The sequence below is a fragment of the Malania oleifera genome, chromosome 8 (genome assembly GCF_029873635.1).
Source record: "Malania oleifera isolate guangnan ecotype guangnan chromosome 8, ASM2987363v1, whole genome shotgun sequence".
Lineage (NCBI taxonomy): Eukaryota > Viridiplantae > Streptophyta > Magnoliopsida > Santalales > Ximeniaceae > Malania > Malania oleifera.
In genome coordinates this window covers 31826053-31847483 of record NC_080424.1, presented here as the reverse complement: position 1 = coordinate 31847483, position 21431 = coordinate 31826053, and the positions used below count along the sequence as shown (strand labels likewise).

The following is a 21431-nucleotide window of genomic DNA, read 5'->3' as shown; positions in this document are numbered from 1 at the left end:
CAACCGTGGTTAGGTTCAGCCTTCGAACCGCACAACTTAGTCATGGGGGGAAGCATGACGATGACATGAGATTATCCTCAGGGCAGTCATGAGTTACAGACACGTTGTGGATTTTATACTGGCAGAAACTCATGTTCTGGATTAGGATTACTCATTACAGACACGATAATGAACAACTATGGGTTACAGACACATTGTGAAATATACTGGAGGATACCCATGGGCTAGGATTGTCAAAATGGAAATGAGAAAGAAAAGCTTAGGAAAGCTATTAAAATATGAGTATGAGAAAGAAAAGCTTATGAAAGAAAATGTGAATATGATTTTGAAAAATGAGAAAGTATGTATATGATTATTGAAAGCGATAAGAGAGCTTTTGAAAAATATGTTTTACACACATATAAGATTATGAGTACATATATATATATATATATATATATATATATATATATGTATGTATATTTTCTCCCAGCTGTTATATGTATTAAAATGGAATGTGATATGATGCAATTGAACTCATACTGCCACACACTGTGAATAATTTATTCCGTCTTACTAAGAGGCGTCTCACCCAAATATTTTAATATTTCAGGGAATCGTAACAAACCAGGAGATAAAACTTTGAGATAGAGCGGAGCTGGTACCCTGATAGACAGAGTAAGCATTTTGTGTTGGGGAATGTGTTTGTATAGTTCCTTGGGATATGTTATGGACTTTTGGGGATGTTTATGAATGTTTAAAATTCTGGTTATTTGTATTCTGGATGATATGTATATATGGACTTCCGCTATTAGGTATGTTTTTATGTGATGGACTAATTACTTGATATCCCACTTCGGGTCAGGTTGTGTTGTTATGGTATCAGAGTTGTGACGTGGCAGGTGTTGGATTAATATTTATTATTTACTGGAAATGAAAAAAAAATGGTATGAAAATCGGGATGTCACATATGGTCTACACAATCAAGTAGTACCACAAACGGTAACTACTTGGTCATATATGATCACCAAATCAAATTGATTGTCCTCGTATTAAAATTTATTACCCTTTATTTAAATATTCGCCTGCCAAAGGGCTCTCCCAATTCGAAAAGCCCTAGCTGGGCTCTAGTGCACTTGTTCAGTAAATCCATTGTTCGGTTTAAATGAATTAGCATTTTTAAGATTTGACAATATGCACTCACATAAGCACAAATCCAAGTAAGAGATAATCAAACCATAATTACAAATTAAGTGCTAAATCAAGCAATAAACTCCATCAAGCAAGGTAAAAATGGAAATTCAATTCATAATGTCCAAAAGAGATCATACTTGAGCAAGGCAAGTGCAATAATTACAAATTAAGTGCTAGAACAAGCAATAAACTCCATCAAGCAAGATAAAAATAGTAATCCAATTCATAATGTCCAAAAGAGATCATACTTGAGTAGAGAAAGTGCACTATTCTTTTAAAATAAGGAAATTAAGACCACATGTGAAAAATGATCGATCCCAATGCTAAAAGAGGCTAAAAAAAAAAAGAACCACAACTCCACTCTCCTGTTATCAAAGGGTTCTATTCTTTTAAAATAATGAACAAAAGTAAAGTCAAAATTTATGTACAAAAGAACTTAATTCTTCATTGATTCTATTAAAAACCAGAAAGGGTCAACTCTTTAAAAAGAGGAGTCCTCTTGAAGGTCATGCTAACTTGTAAGCTAGACCTACAAGGACTAGCCTAATGGAAGTTAGCCCTTACAAGAACTAGCTAAGAAAAAGTACCCCTTGTGATAACCAATCCTAAAAAAGCTAGACTTTGCAAGGGCTGACCCTTCTATGGGAGCTAGCCTGCAAAGACCATTGTCATAGGTTGAGCATTTTACATCTTGCAAAAAGCCAGCAGCACTAGTTATACCACACTAGCTTAACTAGTTAGTCGAAAATATACCACATTTTCATCATATGTACACATTCACAACCATCAAATGCAAATGAAGAGAAAGCAATAAGCTAACATGAAAATAAATAAGAGTTACACGATAACTATAAAGCAATTTAATTCATTATTCACACCTTGCCAGCAATGTGTGTTTAGTGAGGGTGACAAGTAGGTTAAACACATTTATAATAACTAATGAATTTTACAATAACTGATGAGCACTTACCCCTCCCTCTAAAAAGTTTTCTATGCTATTCTAACTTTGATACAAGAAAACATTAAATTGACCAAAAAGTTATATTTTGATTTTCAACTAAGGTATTATTCTATTCAAAGAATTGCACCTAAACTGCTATTTACACAATGGTTATCCATCCCATGTATGCAAGACAAGCAGTTATAAGCAAGTGTAATATTCTAAACAAGCTTGACTTGTGACAACCAACCAGCCCAAACAAATGCAACCCCAAGGAAGCTAAATTGTTTACCTTATTGGCAAGTCCTCATCATAATTGATATGTAAGGAATAAATTTTGCATAAAAAAGATGGGAAATCCTTTTTCGAATTAAAGCAAGTAAGATTTTGTTAGTCTACTTTGGTGATAGGTTGAAGATGAGTGGATCACTACTTTTGGCTCATTCTCTCCCACCCACTCCATGATGTATATATATGTTCTTTTTGACTTGGGGTGTAAGTTTGGGGTGGGATACTTGGAAAGAGCGGTGTAATGTTCTCATTCTCCCTACTCTTTTATTTTTTTCCCCAGTCATATTATATATTGTTTTGCTTTAAGCAACATTATCTTTAAGGAGCATTGTGATATTTTCTTTTTTCAAAAACTAAAGGTTACCTCCCTAAGTTTCCAACCTGCACCATTTTCTTATTTATTTTCATTTGATACACGATTTTTTCTTTTCAAAATGTCCGAATGACATTCGCAAGACAAACCAACCATTTTTCTTACATTTTCAACGGCGCAATGATCAAAAGTAATTGCCTTTTATTTTTGTTTATTCCACAAAAGATAACAAGTGAGAAAACTAAATTATTGCACAAATATATTTACTCATAACAAATAATCAAGGAAACAAAGTGAAACAATTGCAATGCTTACATAACTAGTCTTGACATAACATGTAACTTGAGTTGCACAATACAAAGAAAACAAACTATATGACAATATATATATATAGTGTCATAATTTTCACAAATGGAAAAATAAAAGTAAAACAAAAATAAACTTTCATTCATAAAATATGCAACTTGGGTTTGTCGAATACATGAGAGCACATAAATGGATAATACAGAGATGAAATTGAATTGGAGGAAATACAATCGATTTTATCATTCGTTTTAATCATACTATTCATTTATAATTTTATTACATTCATTTTCTAAATCATTCCACTCGGCAACCAAGCCAGAGGTGACTATCATGGACCATTTCTAGTCGAACCATGCATGAATGTCTCTCCCTTGTTCTTTCTCATCCCCCCCACAAGTCAACTCTATCAAAATATAAGTGGCAATTTAATTATTTATTTTTATATTAATAATACACCTCTTCCGCTAGTTCAGCAACTCATTGATTTGCATATCACGTGTTTCTTGCTTGTCAATTTTTCCATCGATAGAAAAATTGGCTCTTCCACTTGCATTTGATTGGTAAGCCATTCTATTGTAATTGAGGGAATGAAGTGGCACTGGAGAATAAAATGAAAAATGTTTTTCCATAATTGACACAGTAATATGTAACAGATTGAAAGGAAATTTTGAGTAACGGCATTTACCAAATTTGCAAATTCAAATCTCACAGATCATTATTCAATCCTCAAAGCATACTGAGTGCTTACTTTCTCAACCAGAGTTTGGCTAGTAGAGAAATGGACTTTGAGAAGCCAGGGCATTTTATGGAAGTTGCACATCCAATCACCAATCTTAGAAGAAATCAAGCAGAAGAATTTCCAATGTACGCAGAATGCTTCTCAACCAGGAGTTTGATTAGTGGGTTCTCAATGTCACTTGCGTCTTCGGTCTTGTCTCGGCAAACTCTAATCTTTTCACTGCTTGTGACTACCACCACCTCGTCTTTATATGTTGAGAGCTCATTAGCAACCACCACATGCATCTCGTACTTCTCACGGGCTACTTCAGCTTTCTCTAAAAGAATATTTGAATCTGTCTCTAGCTGTTCAGTAGCAAGGGAAAGAAAATTTAAAGGGACAAAAACCAAAAACAAAAAATAAACAAAATAAAATGTTCAATATAAAAGGTTCAATATAAATGGGTTGAGAACCAATGCCTTAATGTTGCATGATCAAAGCATATTCTCTAGATCAAGTCATATTTTTGTTCCCATTCAACAAGTTCCACTGACGATATATGTACTCACAAGGTGACCTTGTAACTTCTAGAAAAGAACTCATCTTCGTGACCAATTTTTTATGTAAAAGGAAATACAGTCAACAAAATTAGGGAGGAATAGAGTGAATACACACTCGTTCAAAAACATATGCAATTTTTCAAAAAGATGATTTGGCTCCATTTTTTGTTTTATATTCTAGGCGGTAAGTACATAACTTGCCATTTCACAAGTTTTGCAAGTTTAAAACCAGGTAGATTTGCTGGGGAAAAATTGAATGCATGTTTTCCTAACCTTGAAAGATATGATAAAGGCCATGGGAGACCATCTTTTCCTCAGCACTGAAAGCATCTTTGGAACTTCAACAAGTCGCATATCCAAAGGGCCCGATGCTGACTGAATCTTGTGTTCCACCTGTACAATTATACCCTCATTAAGCAAAATGGAGGTTCTAAAACAGTCATTACAATGATTAACCTAGAATTTCATTTTATTGAAAACTACTTATGGAAAATCAGTCAAAATAAGTGATCTAAAGTTTTGGTTAAAATTCTATATTTCATAGCTAAGATAACTTATGACCTAGTAAATGACAGGATCCATACCTTGGGAAAAAAAAATAGTATACCCAGAGATAGAAAATTCCCACTGTGCCCTATCTTTTTTGCTGCTCTTGCTAGTTAAGTAACAAAATGACTCAATACAGGTTCCAATCAACATGTAATCCTAAATCAAACCTAAACATAAAATCTATGTGTTCTTTCATTTCTGAATCACAGAAAATTGTTTGATATGATTATCGGTTTTCCTTAGGTTAGTTAGCCAAACGCAGCTTCATGCTCCACTTGTATCAGCAGAAAGTGATGGCAGGAAAGGAGCTCACAGTAGCTTTCGCAAAATCTCTTTATATTTCTCGGCATCAATCAACATTCCTTGGAATGGGATATACATAACATTTCCATTCCTATTGTTTGTTTCGAGTCGGGAATCTGAGCTGGCAGTGGTAGTGTCACAATCCCTGGGAATGAAAAATTTTCAGGAAACATGGAATCCCATTCCCACGCTTTCCCTATGGGTAAGTTTCATAGGAATCCCAATTCCCAGAATCCTATTTTTAGGACAGAATTGCACCCAAGCTATTATTATATTTACAATAATAAATTATTATAATAATAAAAATATAAATCAATAAAAAAATTATTGTTATGTATTAATAATATAAACACAGCAATTAAAATTTAAGACAACTATGCCACCCCCCCCCCCCCCCAAAATTTTATTTATGATGTATGAAACTTTTAAGATATGGATGTCATTTGGTACTTATTTTTAGTAGGTTTTTGTACTGAAAATATGATTATTCTTCGTATACAAGCAAATGGGTAACAATACTCTTTTTGACATGTCTACTAAGATTCCCATGTTGAACCAAACAGTGAGTCAGACACCACCTGTACATTCCTTTACAATGCGAACCAAACAAAAATATTACCATGAGGCACACCCCCCATCCATTCATGGTCATGTTATTCCATGGGAATATCTTTTATTCTGCGAACCAAATGCCACATAAATTACGTCTTTTTTATTGAATGTAGCAGATCATTCAAGATGTACGAACTGAAAGAGTTGCATGATTTCCTGAAAACAACTGTACACATGACAATAAGGAAAAGAAGTTACTCCCAACACCACCACTTGGTAATGTGATTTGAACAAGGAATTAATTATCTTATCCTCCAAAGTTGAAGTGGAAGCTATAAAAGGTCATACAAGATCTACTCATCCAAAGTATAAGGAAACTACTAATAAAATACACAAGAATGGAATGGAATTGGTCTTCATAATTTTACATATTCGCCATATAATTAGTCATTCCATTCCACTCCCAAATCATTCCATTACAGAATGCCAAACATTGGACAAATGGATGTCATGGGTTTAGCTTAGAGTCCAAAGTACAAGTTAATTACTAATGAGGCATTTTACTCAGTTATCCTACATGATTCCCAAGAATAAGGCATCTTGAATGTTGGATGCAAACATTTCTAACCCATGGAATCTTACATGGCAGACATCTTACGCATCCTCAAACGTTAAGGTACCCCTAAAACATAGCTATTCATTGCTCTCGGACAAAATTATCCTTTCATAATCTTCCTCTTCTTCTTCTTGATACTATTATTCACTAATATTTCAAAAATTCTAATGACTATTACCATAAAAATATTGTTAAACTTATTATTCTAATAATTTCTTATAGAAATAACAATTAAATTATTATATAGTATTATTATTTCTTTCATTATTGTGATTACTATTATTAAAAGATATTGCTAAGATTATTGCAATTGTCATTATTACAGCACATTACAAGAATGTACTGAGTATTCAGTCTAGTAACCTTACTGAAATAAGATTAGAATAACCTTGTCATGCCAAGCACTAGAATCTTACTTTTCTAGGAATCCTAATAGTATTCCCATGAGATATTAATCCTATTCCTAGGCACATGCCCAGGAAATTAATTCTAGGAGGGTATCTAGGATATCCAGAGCCAAAAGCCCCTAAATGGATTTCCTGGGGTTTTCTCTTTCCAATTTCCACCATTTGTTATTGTGATTTGAAGAGGGAATCAACTATCTTATGCTCCAAACTGAAGAAGAGGAAGCTCTGGAAAGGCTTACAAGATCTACTCACCCATAACATATGTGCCCAAAAAATTTCTTCTGTTTAGCCTAGTGATGGTCACGCCCTAGTAAGGGACTAGAGAACCATACGTTGAGAGTTGGAAACCTCACAAAGCAATGATCATCGTGAGGCTGCCCAGAGGAGCTGTGACACACCCTTAATTGCTTGCTTGTAGTGAGCCTAGTGGCACAGAAGGACTGCCATGCTCTGGGGGTCTAACCAGGTAATATGCTGAGATATGTTAAGCAAATAAAAAATATGTAATACAAAAGGCTTATACAAGAGAAGGAAAAATCAAGCTTCTGTTATAAAAATTAAAAATCAATCAGTGAGTAAATAATTACCATGCTCTCCCATGGAACATAAAAGTCAGACACTGCAGCTGCAAGGTAAAACACTGCATGAGGTCCAAGATGGCTCATTGATGTTGCAATCATCTGTAAAATCTGTTCATGATATAATGACCAAATAGTCAATGCAGATGAAAACAATTATTCAACTCAAAACAGCCAGATTATTAACCTTCCTTAGCCTCTTTCATGGAAACAAATAAAGCAGCAATGAGATGTTAGGGCAAAACTATGATGCCTAAAAAGCACCGACATACATGACATGATACAACACAATAAAAATATGACAATTTTCCCAAAAAAAAAAAAAGACAAGGATATGACACGAGGGGGATAAATCAACTCTTTTTTTTTTTTTTTCCAAAAAATGCATGTATAGGCTTATTTGGTACTGGTTTTTACAAAATAATGTGATAAGAGTAAATTTAAGATAAATTATAGGCATTATTCATGCATTATGAGTAAATTTCATGTGCATTCCTTGCCTATATTCATATTTCATAATTTGACACTACACATCCATATAAGTACCATTATATTATAACATAATCATACAAGATCATCAACAACGAATAATCATCCAATAATAAAAAACAAGAAACAAGTAGCAATAAGCTGAAAGAAAATAATCATTTGTAATCAAATTAATAAATAAATAAATAAACAAGCAATAAGGTGCATGAGAATATAGGTCCTAGAAATGAATAGTAATCTAGCAACAAAATACATGGAAAACGCGTAAGTCATGTCAGGATGTGTCAGGGAGTGTCAAGGTCGTATCAAAAAAAATGTTTAATTAATTTAATTTTTGACAAATGTGATACAACTAGGGTAAGAATAATTTAAGCATATGGGAATGCTGATAGGTCATACTCACAAGGAGTACACATGACTACACGAGAAAATTAAAAAGAGGGCAAATTTGAGGAGATGGTAAACCAAGATCTTGTTGATTAGAAAGTGGCACGACATTCATATGGTAATGCTGACAGATCATACTCACAAGACATGACTACATGAGAAATTAAAAGGAGGGCATATTTGAGGAGATGGTAAACCAAAAATCTTGTTGATTAGAAAGTGACACAGCATTTATATAAGATCTTTCCAGTGTAAAGGGTTTCTCCTCTAACCTAATTAGGGAAAAAAATGCAATACCCAATGCAGAAAGCTTCCAAACCACATCAGGGTCTGCAGATAGCATGATATATGCAACCTTTCCTCCACATTTAAAGAAGATGCCTTCTAACAACATGAACTACCTAATAATTTTTTTTTAAGTTATCGGCTGTTATAACCTCATTTCGGTTGATCTTCCAAACATGAGGAGTTGTCAGATCCACCACACTTAAATTAACTTTGCCAGGAACATCTTCATTAGAGCCATACTCCATTTTTTTATTTATTATTAAGTACCTATTGTATAATGTAGCATACATAACCCACTCTGAAAAGAAATTTTTCAGAAACTAGTAAATTGTTGCTTTGCAGTTTGCACAGTCAACTGTTTTGCTACAACTTCATTTTATTATAGTTTTCTTTCCATTTTTCCAATTTTCTCACAACAGAAGTATTTTACTTGAATAGAAAACAAATGTACACATCTGGAATATACAAAGCAAGACACCTCCTACATTTTTCACGAACAATGATCTCTTGGCGATTAAGGCCGAACACTTGAAACCACCAGCAATGAAGGCTGGTCAACCACCAGCAATGAAGGCTGGTAAGAAATAAATTTCAGCAATGAAGGCAGATCACAAACAATGATCCCATGGCAATTAAGGCTTGATCATTCGAAACCACCAGCAATGAAGGCTGGTAAGAAATAAATTTCAGCAATGAAAGCTGATCACAAACAATGATCCCATGGCAATTAAGGCCTCATCATTCGAAACCACAAGCAATAAAGGCTGGTAACGGTAGAAATAAGAACATAAACTGCTCCAATAAATTTCAGCAATGAAGGCTGTACTGAAAAGTGAATGGAAACCACTAGATAATATGATCCAAGATTGATAACTGCACCAATTTCGGCCAACCGCATCCTCTAGCAGCCCCTGAAAGTACACCCTGTATCCCATCTAGGAAGTTGGATGATGCAACAAAAAGGCAACTTGATTGCTACATATCTGGCACATGACCAGATGTTGCAACTGCAGCGGTGGCTGCTGTAGCTGCAGTTGCAGCTGTTGAAGCTGCGGAGAATGAAGATGTTGCTGCTGCTGCTGCTGCTGCAATTGAAGAAGCTGCTGCTGCTGAAGTTGAAGAAGTTAATAGGGTAGCTGCTGCTGCTGCTGCTGTTGCTGTTGGAGCTGCTGCAGATAGTATCGTTGTTGTTGCAACTGCAGCATTTGCTGCTGTGCCTGCTCCTGTCGCTGGTAGGGCTACCTTTGAAATTTCAGGATCTTGGCCAAGAGTCATGAGAATGGATCCTGTGTTTGCCCTGATAACAGCAAGGGGTATGCTTACAAGCAAAAGAACAAACATGGCTTTCTGCATGTGAACTCCAAGCATGTGGTACTGCTTTGCCCCATAGGACTGGCCATATAATGTATCCAGCGCACTTGCAATTCTCAGCAACAAGCTGAAACCGGTCAAGGTTGCAAAAGAAGTGGCCAATGAAGAACCAGAGAGAGCTAATCCACCTAGATGACCAACAAACATCGCTGATATCATCTGCAAAAAGTACTACAGAAGACTAACAGAGAGCAGAGGCCCAGCTAGCCATAGTTGTTTCTTCACTTCTTCCACAATTTCCTCTCTCCTTTCTCTGCTTTTCTCTCCATTGAATCCCAACTCACAATTTCCTTCGGAGGCACAAATCAGAGTTGCGTTGAGGGAAACCTTCTGATCCTCCCCAACCATCTTTAAAGCTGCACTAAATACACTCTTCATGGCAGAGAACCAGTATGGAAGCATTGCACCAACAATCAAACCAATGAAGACCTTTGGGGTCAAGACATCAACTGTCGAAATCCCGGCACAACTCACAAAGGCACCGAACAGCGCCAAAGACACCAGTGCAGCAGATCCAATGGCAAATCCCTTTCCTATAGCTGCAGTGTGTTTCCTGCAGCATCAAGGGCATCAGTTCTCTCACGGATACGATGGCACATGCCCGGCCATCTCAGCAATGCCTCCAGCATTGTCGCTGATGGGGCCAAAAGCTTCAATGGCCAATCCAGTAGCAATGGTGCTTAGCATTCCAAGAGCTGCCACAGCAATTCCATACATGGCTGCAAAGCTGAAACTAACAAAAATACTGATTACAATGGGAAAAATAGGACTTATGACAGACTTGTATCCCAAGGCAACTCCAAATATAATATTGGTGGCAGCTCCAGTCCTGCAGGAATCTGCAACCTCGTGTACGGGGCTGTATGCATTGCTGGTGTAGTACTCAGTCACGAACCCAATAATAAGTCCAGCCCAAAGACCAACAGCCACACACAGGAACAGCTGCCAGTTCTTAACAATCTTCTGAGCGCCAAAATTGAAGATTGTGAATGATGTTGGAAGGACAATAACAATTCCAATTCCCAGAGTCATAAGAATGGTGGAAATAATAAGTTGTTTCTTCAATGATGGTTCCATTTCCTTGACAGCCTTGATTTCAAAGAAATCAGTTGCGAAAAGGGTGGTGACCAAATAAACAAGAATACCCACGGAACCAATAAGCAAAGGATAACGCATTGCAGTAAAATCATGATGAATTCCGAAGGATGATATGGAAGCAATAACAAGAGCTGCACCAGATGATTCAGCATATGAGCCGAAAAAATCAGACCCCATTCCAGCAATATCCCCAACATTGTCAGCAATCACAGCAGGATTTCTTGGGTCGTCTTCTGGAATGTTTATTTCTACATAGCCCACAAGACTAGCTCCAACATTAGCTGCTTTAGTATAGATGCCACCGGCAACTCTCCCAAAGAGAGCCATGGAAGAACCACCAAGACCATAACCAGTAATAGTCTCAAAAAAAAATTAAAAAACCTTCCCAGTCATCACCATAGTATAGCAATGTAAAGCACCAAGAGACCATTTGCAGCAAGGAGAAAACCCATTACTGAACCAGACTGAAATGCAACAATAAAAGGATTTCCAACACCCTTTGTTGCTTCTAGGCTTGTCCTTGCATTTGCGTACGCAGCAATTTTCATGCCAAAGAAACCAGAAACTACTGAAGTGACAGCACCAAGTAGGAAGGACAGAGTACTTAAAACAGCTGTGGCAAGGGATAATAGCTAGCACAAAACAGTGCTCTCAGGACTTCAAATATCCAGAACTTACAACACTTTAGACCTTCCAAAATCCAAAACTTCGCGAGGCAGCTATGACTGCAGAACTGAGCTTACAATATCCTAAGGGGAATAACTTAAACACAAAGAACAGGGCAGACCACAGAAAAGTACTGCAGGCATTTAATAAACAACCTGGCAGCATCTACAGGCATTATGCTGGCAGCAACTGCAGGCAATATGCTGCCAGCAACTGCAGGCATTATGCTGGCAGCAAATGCAAATAGAGTACAGCTGACAGCAGCCCGTGGAACAGAGGAACAACAGCAGCATACTAGAAACAGAGTACAATTGACTTTACATCAGCAAATCACCACAAAACACGCAGCTTCCTACCAAGGATGCTGCACATCCTAACAAAGAGGAAGTGTGTCCCTAAACGACTCTCAAAACAACCAAATCAGATTTGGGGAGTGTCAGTTTTGGCTCTTTGTGCTAAAGCTCTCCACAGAATCCAGGAAGAGAAAGATCCAAAACTGCAAAAGACGTCCTGCTCTGCTTCTCCTCAAAGCAGAGCAGAGGATGAACAGAGAATAGGGAGAGAGAGACGGGCAATAATAGAGGTAGCTAGGCAAAAATAGCAGCAGTAGGCTCTGATACCATATTGAATTTTAGGGTCTACATTTTTGGTCTTAATGTCTTACCCTTCCATAGGGTTTGCTATCATTATATAAAAGAAGTTTACATAGTTGGTGTCATATTTTCAGGCATATTTTCAGCACCTAAATGCTGCCAGAAATTCTGGAACATGTTGCCAGAATTTTAGGCACATGTTCAGTGCCAGCATACTGCCTAATTGCAGCATTATTTACAGCTACACTATAAATATAAAATAAACATGATAGAATACAAATTATTAAACCATGTTTTCCCATATGTTCGACAAACTGAGAGGAAACAGTCTGTATGTGAAGAAAGAGAAGTGCTCTTTCGCTCAGCGGAGAAATAAATTCCTTGGTCATGTGGTTGAACAAGGTCGTATCCAGAGGGGTTTGGAGAAGGTAAGGGCGATTCAAGAATGGAGGATCCCCACGACAGTGAAGAAGTTGCGTTCCTTTCTTGGCCTAGCCAACTATTATAGGAAGTTCGTAGCGGGGTATTCGTGGAGAATGACTCCAATGACAAGACTATTGGAGCAAAGGTATCATTGGCCGCACATGTGTGATGATGTGGATGATCATACCCAAACTTGTCTCACTTGCCAACAAGAAAAAAGGGAGCGAAAGAAGAGTGTGGGGCTGCGAGAGCCGATACCAGTACCGTCCAAATAGTGGGAAATTGTATCACTGAACTTCATCACTAACCTGCCCAGAGTGAATGATGCAAGGTCTATACTTGTGGGTGTAGACAGGTTTTTGAAGTATGGTACATATATGACCGCACCAAAGTACTGTTCGGCAGAGGAGACGGCACAATGTTCCTTGTGACTGTTGTGAAATATTGGGGTGTTCCCCAAGCCATTGTTTGTGACCGAAACTCAATATTCACTGACAACTTCTTGACAGAATTTTTCAGGTCCCTCAGGTCACATATTGACATCTCTTCAAGTTCTCATCGATAGACAGAAAAACAAACAAACAAACAAAGATTCAGATAGCCACTAGAAGAGTACTTGCGCCATTTTGTCAACGACAACCAGAAGAATGGGGTGCCACTACTTGATGTGGCTCAGTTATGTTTCAATGCACAAAGGAGCTCAACAACCAACAAGAGCCCTTTTGAGCTTGTTATAGGCCAGCAGCCGCTATTACCTCACACAATGGGCGAGCAGTACAAAGGAAAGAGTCCCAAGGCCTACATCTTCCCTAGAGAATGGAAACATGAAGCAGAGATTGCCCCAGACAATCTGGAGAAAGCTTCTAAGCAGATGAAGTGGGCAAATTAGGGGAGAAGACCGCACTTTCATGTCAGCTGCCTCAAGCCATTCAATGCCGACATCGACGATCTGAGCAGAAGTCAGTCAAACCGAGCAACGTTGAAGACAGTGCAACTCGATAGACGTGAAGTTGAAGATATCCTTGCAGACAAAGAATCCATATCCTCGAGGAAGAAGCGGCAGGAGTTCCTAGTGAAGGGGAAAGGCCATGGTGATGAAGAAATCAGCTGGATTTCTACGGAAGATATGCACCCATTCGTGGACAAAGTTGAAGTATACCTAACACCAAAGTCAACAAGGACGTCGACCACATAAGTGGGGGAGTGTCATGAGCTAAGCTTGTTCAGGGCATTATGCTTGCCTGTGACCACTTGCCTCGTGTGCTTGGGATGGGTTTCCATCATGTAAATACTAGTGTAGGGTTATTTTCTGCTAGTAGTGTCTTTGTATGCCAAATAAGGCAATATGACTCCTCAGTCACTTTGATGTTTCCTAGTGTTAGGATGATATTTACATAAAACCCTCTTTAGGGGAGGGTGAGTGCTCATTAGTCTTGTAAAACTCACTAGCTATTGTCAACGTATTTAGCCTACTTGCCTCCCTCGCTAAAACACAATGTCAATGGATGTTTTGTTAATGAATTGCGTTGCTTCAATGTTTACTGCTTGCTTGTCACTGCTTTCATGATTGCCAACTGTTTCCACTGCCATTTGATTGAATGCTAATGAAAGTATTTCGTGAATGAATGTTGGTAAACGATAGGCTGGCTAATTAAGCAAGAGTGTTTTAGCTAGCGCCGCACGATCCTTTCACAAAGGTGTGAAAATAGTCGGCCCGTGACATGATGGCACATATGATACTCCTAAGGTGAGAGGATTCTTATTCATTGGATCAATAGTGCTCACCAATATTTAAAGGAACAACTAAATACAAGAACAATAAATCCTTGATTGCATTCCTTATGTATGCTTTCTGGTTGTGTCATTATGTAATCAATCTGATGACAGAGCCCAAACGACAATGTCATACAAATCCATAGCGGTCTCCTAAAGCATGATCTTGAGGTGAGAGGATCCTTACTTATTTGGTCAAGAGCGTTGGCTAGGTCGTAAGGTGAAAATACAGTAAAAATATTTAAATTTGTTTGCATTAAGGATCATTGTGTGAAGGCCAAGTACAACTTATGTGGTAACACACCACTTGTGGACTGCTAATATCTTTAGTACCTTCCCCATGCATAATTGTACTCTGAAACCCATGTTCCGAGCAAAAAGAACCCGAAACCCATCTTCCGAGCAAAATGAACCGTACTATTTTTTATCTAATTATGTTAAACTCTTTAACCTTATAGCTAAAACTAGTAGAATAATTAGGTGATCAATCACACCTAGGTTAGAAAAAAGATTAGGTGGTGACTCCAAACATCTACCCCATAACCCACACATTAAAACCCTCCCAACATTATCTCTTATCATTCTCATTTTTCATGCACTATAATGCATACTTTTGAGATAATTACATCTCTCTTACTCACTCTCTCACTCTCTCTCTCTCTTGATGCACCCATCTCATTCTCTCTTTTAGCATTCTTATTTTTCATGCACTTATTTTTTATGCACTGTAAGGTATACTTTTGAGATAATTATCCCTTTATAAATGCAGCTAATATGATTTCAATTTCAGGAGAATGATAGAGCTATTCAAATTGGTTAGGATTATCTTTCATAATTATCAAGAATGTATCTAGCATTTCTTAATTACCTAGATGAAATTATATTGAACTTATCATAATCCTACTTTGTTGGGGTTAAAATTCAAATGAAAGGTAAAACTCTAACACTCTATATTTTAAATGTAGGAATATTTTTTATTGGGGTTGATTGTCTAAAGCGCTTTTAAATTTGATAGGTAGATATTTTTTTCTTGTTCTCTAAATATTATCGGTTTGAAATCCAAATGAATCTCTCCTCGCTTAAATCTCTCGAGCTGGAAAGAAATGGCAACTTCAATGAACTCTCTCTCTCTCTCTCTCTCTCTCTCTCTCTCTCTATTTTAAATGTAGGAATGTTTTTATTGGATTTTATTGTCTTTTATTTAGGGATTTTTAAATTTGATTGGTGGATAACTGTATTCATATTCCCTAAAATACTAGCCATTTGAAATCCAAATTGGAATTTTCCTTGGTTAAATCTCTCAAGTTAAAATGAAATGGCAATCAAAGAACATCTTGGTCAGATATTTGGAGAACAAATTCCACAGCAATCATTATTGTCGCTAAAAAATTGGGAAGTGTTTTTAAAGATCACACACTAGAACTTTCCTTAAAGCTGGGACTTGGGATAAGGTGCTACTTTTTTTAAAAATCAATTAAATCCCCAAATTGGATTTGATTTAAATGAGGTTGAGAGAACAAGTTCTCATTTTCTAGCAAAACTCTTCTTAATTTAAATGCTTTGTCTTGCACTTTACTAGTACTGAATTTGTGCAACAAATTTTGGAGAAGATTAAAAGGCTACTCACCATTCAATTTTAGAAGTGTAAAATTTATGCTGGAAGCCCACATATATATTTATAGGGCTCCCAATTCATGGAGTTCATCCGATAGAAATTGGAAAACTGCACCGCAGACAACTCAAAGTCCAATGAACAAAAACAAACATTAGTCTGTCTTCTACTTTCTAGGGAGTACTTTTTAAGTGTTCCTTGTGAATTGTGAAACATTTCATGTCTTGTGATTGTGTGTCAAGAACTCAAGAAGGGAGTTGGTTGCAGGGATCAAGTATCTCATGGTGTAAAGAGTGTACACTATAAGCAGTTCCAGGTTTCCAGAATTCCATCATGCATACGGTGCAGATAAGTTATCAAGTTGACAAGGAAAAGTCTGATATGAGCTCCAGGAGAGTGAACATAGTCCAGCTGTGGTGCAGCCACTACAACCTGTTTTCACTCTTTTCCCTACTCTTTTCAATTTTCTTAATTGCTTGAGGTTGTGAGCACCGCATACGTCAATCAACTTGGATATGCAGTTGGTTTTTCAACTTTTGACACCCATGTGAACCCCAATTCCCTCCTCTTAGTTCTGGGCCAACACCAACAAATAGGTATTGGCAATCAATGCACCAGTATAAATGAAATATGTAAAATGACCAAACAAAATCTAACCTGAAGATATTCATATATGGTTGTGAAGGGAAGTTTCAACAACCGACCATTCGCTATTGCCTGCAATTGAATGAAAACACTCGTATTAGATTCTGTTTTATTATTAATACCAATAAAAACATAATTTGTAAGAAAGAAAAAACAGTTTGAAAGCACAATTAAAAAGATGCTGATTAAAAATCCTCACAGAATTGTGCTCACTAATGGCCCTCTTCACTGCTTCAGAATGCAGCCCACGCACTGAAATATGGGACAATGTTTAGGCTCTTTAGTGAGAACCAAAGTGCTTATAATACAATTCCTAGGAAAATAAATCAACAAATTCATGAGAGATGACAAATTGCACTATTAATAAGCTACCAGGATAAGCCACCATGATTAAAAAAGGTTCTTCAAACAAGTTGTCTTCTCATGGTACAAAGTTCTATTGTTTATTCACTGTACACGATCATGCTTAAAAATATACCGCATAGCCAATATAAGATGCAAAACCTTGAATATTAGCCTGATCAGTAACCTCAAAACATTCAAACAATGGATCATCCGGAAGGGCTCTGCAATATGGCTGGCAGGCGCCCCTGCACAGAAGGCATACCTTGTGTTTGTCCACAACGTAAGATGAGAAGGAAAAACAGGAAAAAATAAAATAAAATAAAATAAAATAGTTTTACCCATATAAGCTTTTTCAGTAACCGTACCTTCGATGCAGATAAATAACTACATATCCAGCCCTTAAAAAATACCTGTAATAATCAGAAAGTTAACCGAGTCAATATATGCTGCAATTGGAAGCTCCCAAGAACAATTTTTGAATAAAGTGCAAAACAATGTACTCTGCTGATGTTGCTCCTCTGTTGCCTGAGCTGCAGTTATCGATGTAGCGAACACATCTTTGCTCCAAAGGAACTGTTGTACCACCCGCTGTTACACATACAATCCTACCAGATCTTCCATTTTCTGCAAACACAACCCAAAACAGTCGCATCAAATCACATTCTTTAAAGTAATGTGAATGAAAGAGAAAAGACCTACTAACAATTAATTAATTGCAAGCATTAAACAACCTTGCCTGAAGACATTCTGCTCAATAAATTCCTTCAATTTTCTATTGACATCGGCACTGTCTCTTAGAGGAGGAGCTGAGTCAAAGAAAGATTCGACTTCTGCATCCAGCGTATCTTGTGAAGCACTGGATTTTTTCATTGAATCAATCCAATACGCCTGCAGTCATGTTCATGTCAAAACCCCAAAGTTGACAAAGTATATAGAGTTCACATATTGGAACTTGGTGAAAATTCACAATTTAAAGAAAAATATCAACCTATTAATAATTGGAATATAAATCTAGAAAATGAAAAACTAAATAAAATCCCTTGTGGCATCAAAACGTAAAGCAACATCATGTATCAAATTTGGAATATTGCCAATTGCAACAAAATTGTGCCTTCCATGTCAACAACAAAAATTGGAGATGTCACATGATTAAACACAATCAATGCAAAAGTACAAAAAATGAATGAATCCTTCTGACCTTCTTTAGCATTTATTGAGTATTCAACAAGACGACCTCTCTGAAGCATAAAACCAGAACTGCAGTTGAGCACCTTGGTTTTCAACACTAAAAGCTTAGACAATAAGAAGCTTCTGGAGTTGAGTTTTGTGATGATTCAACTTTGGGAAAACTAGAAACAAAATCTAATTGATGAACAGGCAAAAAGAAAAAGAGAGTTGAGCCCCAAATTCACAGAGCTTACCTAGAAACAAAGAAGTGCTAAATTCATCTATTTGCCCCTTTTTTGAGAAGTAGAAGTACTGAATGAGTGCAGAGAGATAAGTGATAGTATATTTAGAACATCCTCCTGCCATGTGGTTCAAGAAGAAAAAGGGGGAGTAGGTGTAGACCATTCACATGATCTTTTCAGGGGAAATTAAACCTATTACCACCATATTTCACCAAATTCTATTCAGACACAAATAAGGTAGATCTAATCAGGCCACAAAAGAAACCCCTCCAAAGAAAGACTGTAACAAAGAAAATGATATATCATTTGATTTCAAGCAATTTATCATGTAACAGCAAGGTGTCTTCCAGTATTAAGTTTTGAACTGTGAATTCAAATGTGGATATGTGAACTAGTTCCAAGTATTTATTTGAAATCGTCTCTGAATTTGAATGCTGAATTATTTTAGCTGTTCGGTAACTAATATCAGAATATACATACATACATACATACATATCTATATATATACGGTTTTGCAATTTTAACCATAGGAACTTTCCAAAGCAAAATCTTTGGTAAAACTTGAGACCTAATTGATACAAACTAGGCAAAAGCTGCATGTGCAAGCACAGACACAGCGAACTTTGCCATAGTGGATAAACAAAAGTATTGGGAAGCATAGGAGGAAAATACTTAAACTGCTTGGAAGCAACACAAGCTTGACTTTATAAAACTCAACTCCTAGTAAACTTTTTTTTTTCAGCCCATATTTTGCTATTCCAACTATTTCTAATAGATCAATAATACAACAAAAATTTCACAGGATTTAATCAAGACAACATAGCCTAAGAATCAAAAATTAAGTTTGTCTCAAGACCACGAAGTAACTAGATTTGCATAAGCTATAAGCATATCAAGAAATTATTACTTTAAGGAGGTTCCATAGTGTATGTTGTTTGCAGATGATATTGTATTTTAATTGATGAAACTAAGGATGGAGTAGAGGCTGAGTTAGAATTATGGAGAGAAACTTTGGAATCTAGAGGCTTTAAGATAAGTAGAAATAAGGCAAAACATATGAAATGTAAATTTAGTAATGATAGGAGGAATATTAAAAATAAAGTTAAACTTGATGATGAAGAAACAAATAGCACTTGCAAATTTCAATACCTTGGATCTATTATGCAAGCTAAATGAGAAATTGAAGATGATGTAATGCATAAAGTTAAAGCAGATTGGGTAAAATGGAGAAATGCTTCAAGTGTGCTCTGTGATCGTAGAATGTCCTTAAACTCAAAAGGGAAGTTTTATAAGACAGCTATGAGACCAGCAATGCTATATTAATCGGAATATTGGGTGACGAATAAACATAATATCCAAAAAGTAAAAGTTTTCAAGATGAAAATGCTTACGAGTGGTATAACATTAAAAGATAAATTAAGAAATGAACATATTCGCGGTAAGTTAGGTGTCTCTTATAAAAGATAAGGGAGGGATAACTCAAGTGGTATGGACAATTGCAACGTATGCAACATAGTGCACCAATGAAGAAGAGTGAATTAGTTATCATGGGGCAGTAGAAGGGATAGGGTACCTAAAATAACTTGAGAGGAAATAGTGAATAAGGATTTAATATCCCTAAATCTATAAAGAAATGGTCCATGATCGTATAAATTGACAAAAAAAATTTTCATATAGCCGACACCACCTAGTGGAAATTAAGGCTTGATTTTGTTGTTGTTGTTATCAAAATGTGCACAACAGGAACTCATACACCTTATAAATTAGAAGAACAAATGTGGGAAAATTTTCCAAACAAAGAGAGAGAGAGAGAGAGAGAGAGAGAGAACAACTGCAGTAAAATGGTCCTAGAAAAAGTATCATAGATGCAAACAAAAAATCAGCAAAAATTTCAGAAAAGAGGAGAACAACGACGCGAACTTGTCCAAAACAATCAGAAAATGTGCAGCAAAGATCGGCACAAATGAAAAACAAAACAATTGCCTTAAAGTTCTCCAGCAAAACCAGGGAAAAAAAAAACGAAAAAAAAAAAAGAAAGAAAAGGCAACAGGATTACAGAAATGCAATTGCACTGAAAATGCTCCTAAAAATAAGAAATTGGTAAAACAAAAAATCTAGAAAAGTAGACAAAGTCGCAGAACGGAAAAATTCTCCTTCAAGGATGGAGAAGAAGCAGCCAAAAAATTGGTGGGTTGGAAGCGATAAGATGAAACCTATCTACCGCCTAACTCTTCTTTTGAATTCAGTAAAGTACTGAAGAAACTGATCCCTTCTTGCCTTCAAATCACACACAATCCCACTTCCTTCTTCGGGAATGCCCAACAATTCAGAGCATAATATCCTCTCTGGAATTCAAAATTCGATAATCCCTACAGAACCAACTCCCATCTTCCTCGTACCCTCCTCAAACTACCATCCCTTGCAATCAAGCAAACAATAAAAGAGAAGACTTACCCTGAACAGAGAGGAGAAACAGAGTGTGCGACGGTGCTCTGGCTTCGACAGCAGTGATTTTTATTCAGGGGTCTGCAAATGTGCAATCGGTCTGCGCTATAATAGACTGATTCCGAATGGAGGAAGACCAGAAGAGCACTGGAGGACGAAGCTGGGGAAGTGAGGTGGATTGAAGGCAATTCTGAAGTCCGTAGAATGAATTAGATTGAATGGGGAGTGCTGTCCGTGTGGTCCTGGTGGAGACAGATGGCGATCTCTGGAGAGTCAGTAGGCACGTGTGAGGGGAAGATATTTGCGCTGGGTGAACCGTGTGAGGGGTTGGGCTGAAGTATTGCGGGCCGAGATATAGACGTTGGGCTGAGGCCCGTTGGCCGAAGTCCATTTTATCCCTTATTATGCAGAAGTGGGCGGATCGGTGGCCCAAGTACGAATCTATAAGAGAGTATTATCTGTGAGTATTCTAAAAACAAATTATTATTAATAATATTGATCTTATAGGTCATACCTTATCTTGATTATGACAAATATTAAGGAATTTAATGTCTATCGAGTTGATGTATAGGTTTATTTTG

The 21431-nt window shown here is 36.8% G+C and overlaps 1 protein-coding gene and 1 pseudogene across 1 annotated transcript; both read right to left on the bottom strand.

The window, feature by feature from the left end:
- Positions 1-3629: 3629 nt before the first annotated feature.
- Positions 3630-21094, bottom strand: LOC131161366 (phosphopantothenate--cysteine ligase 2-like). The gene is made up of 10 exons (XM_058117087.1): positions 20860-21094; positions 17728-17884; positions 17497-17620; positions 17362-17406; positions 17156-17241; positions 16851-16903; positions 16664-16723; positions 7316-7417; positions 4575-4694; positions 3630-4106 (listed from the first exon to the last, which is right to left on the bottom strand). Exons 2-10 carry the CDS (start codon positions 17864-17866, stop codon positions 3867-3869), a joined length of 969 nt encoding a protein of 322 aa, XP_057973070.1. The 5' UTR covers positions 17867-17884; positions 20860-21094; the 3' UTR covers positions 3630-3866.
- On the bottom strand, positions 8829-11304 carry LOC131161365 (pyrophosphate-energized vacuolar membrane proton pump-like; annotated as a pseudogene).
- Positions 21095-21431: the final 337 nt, after the last annotated feature.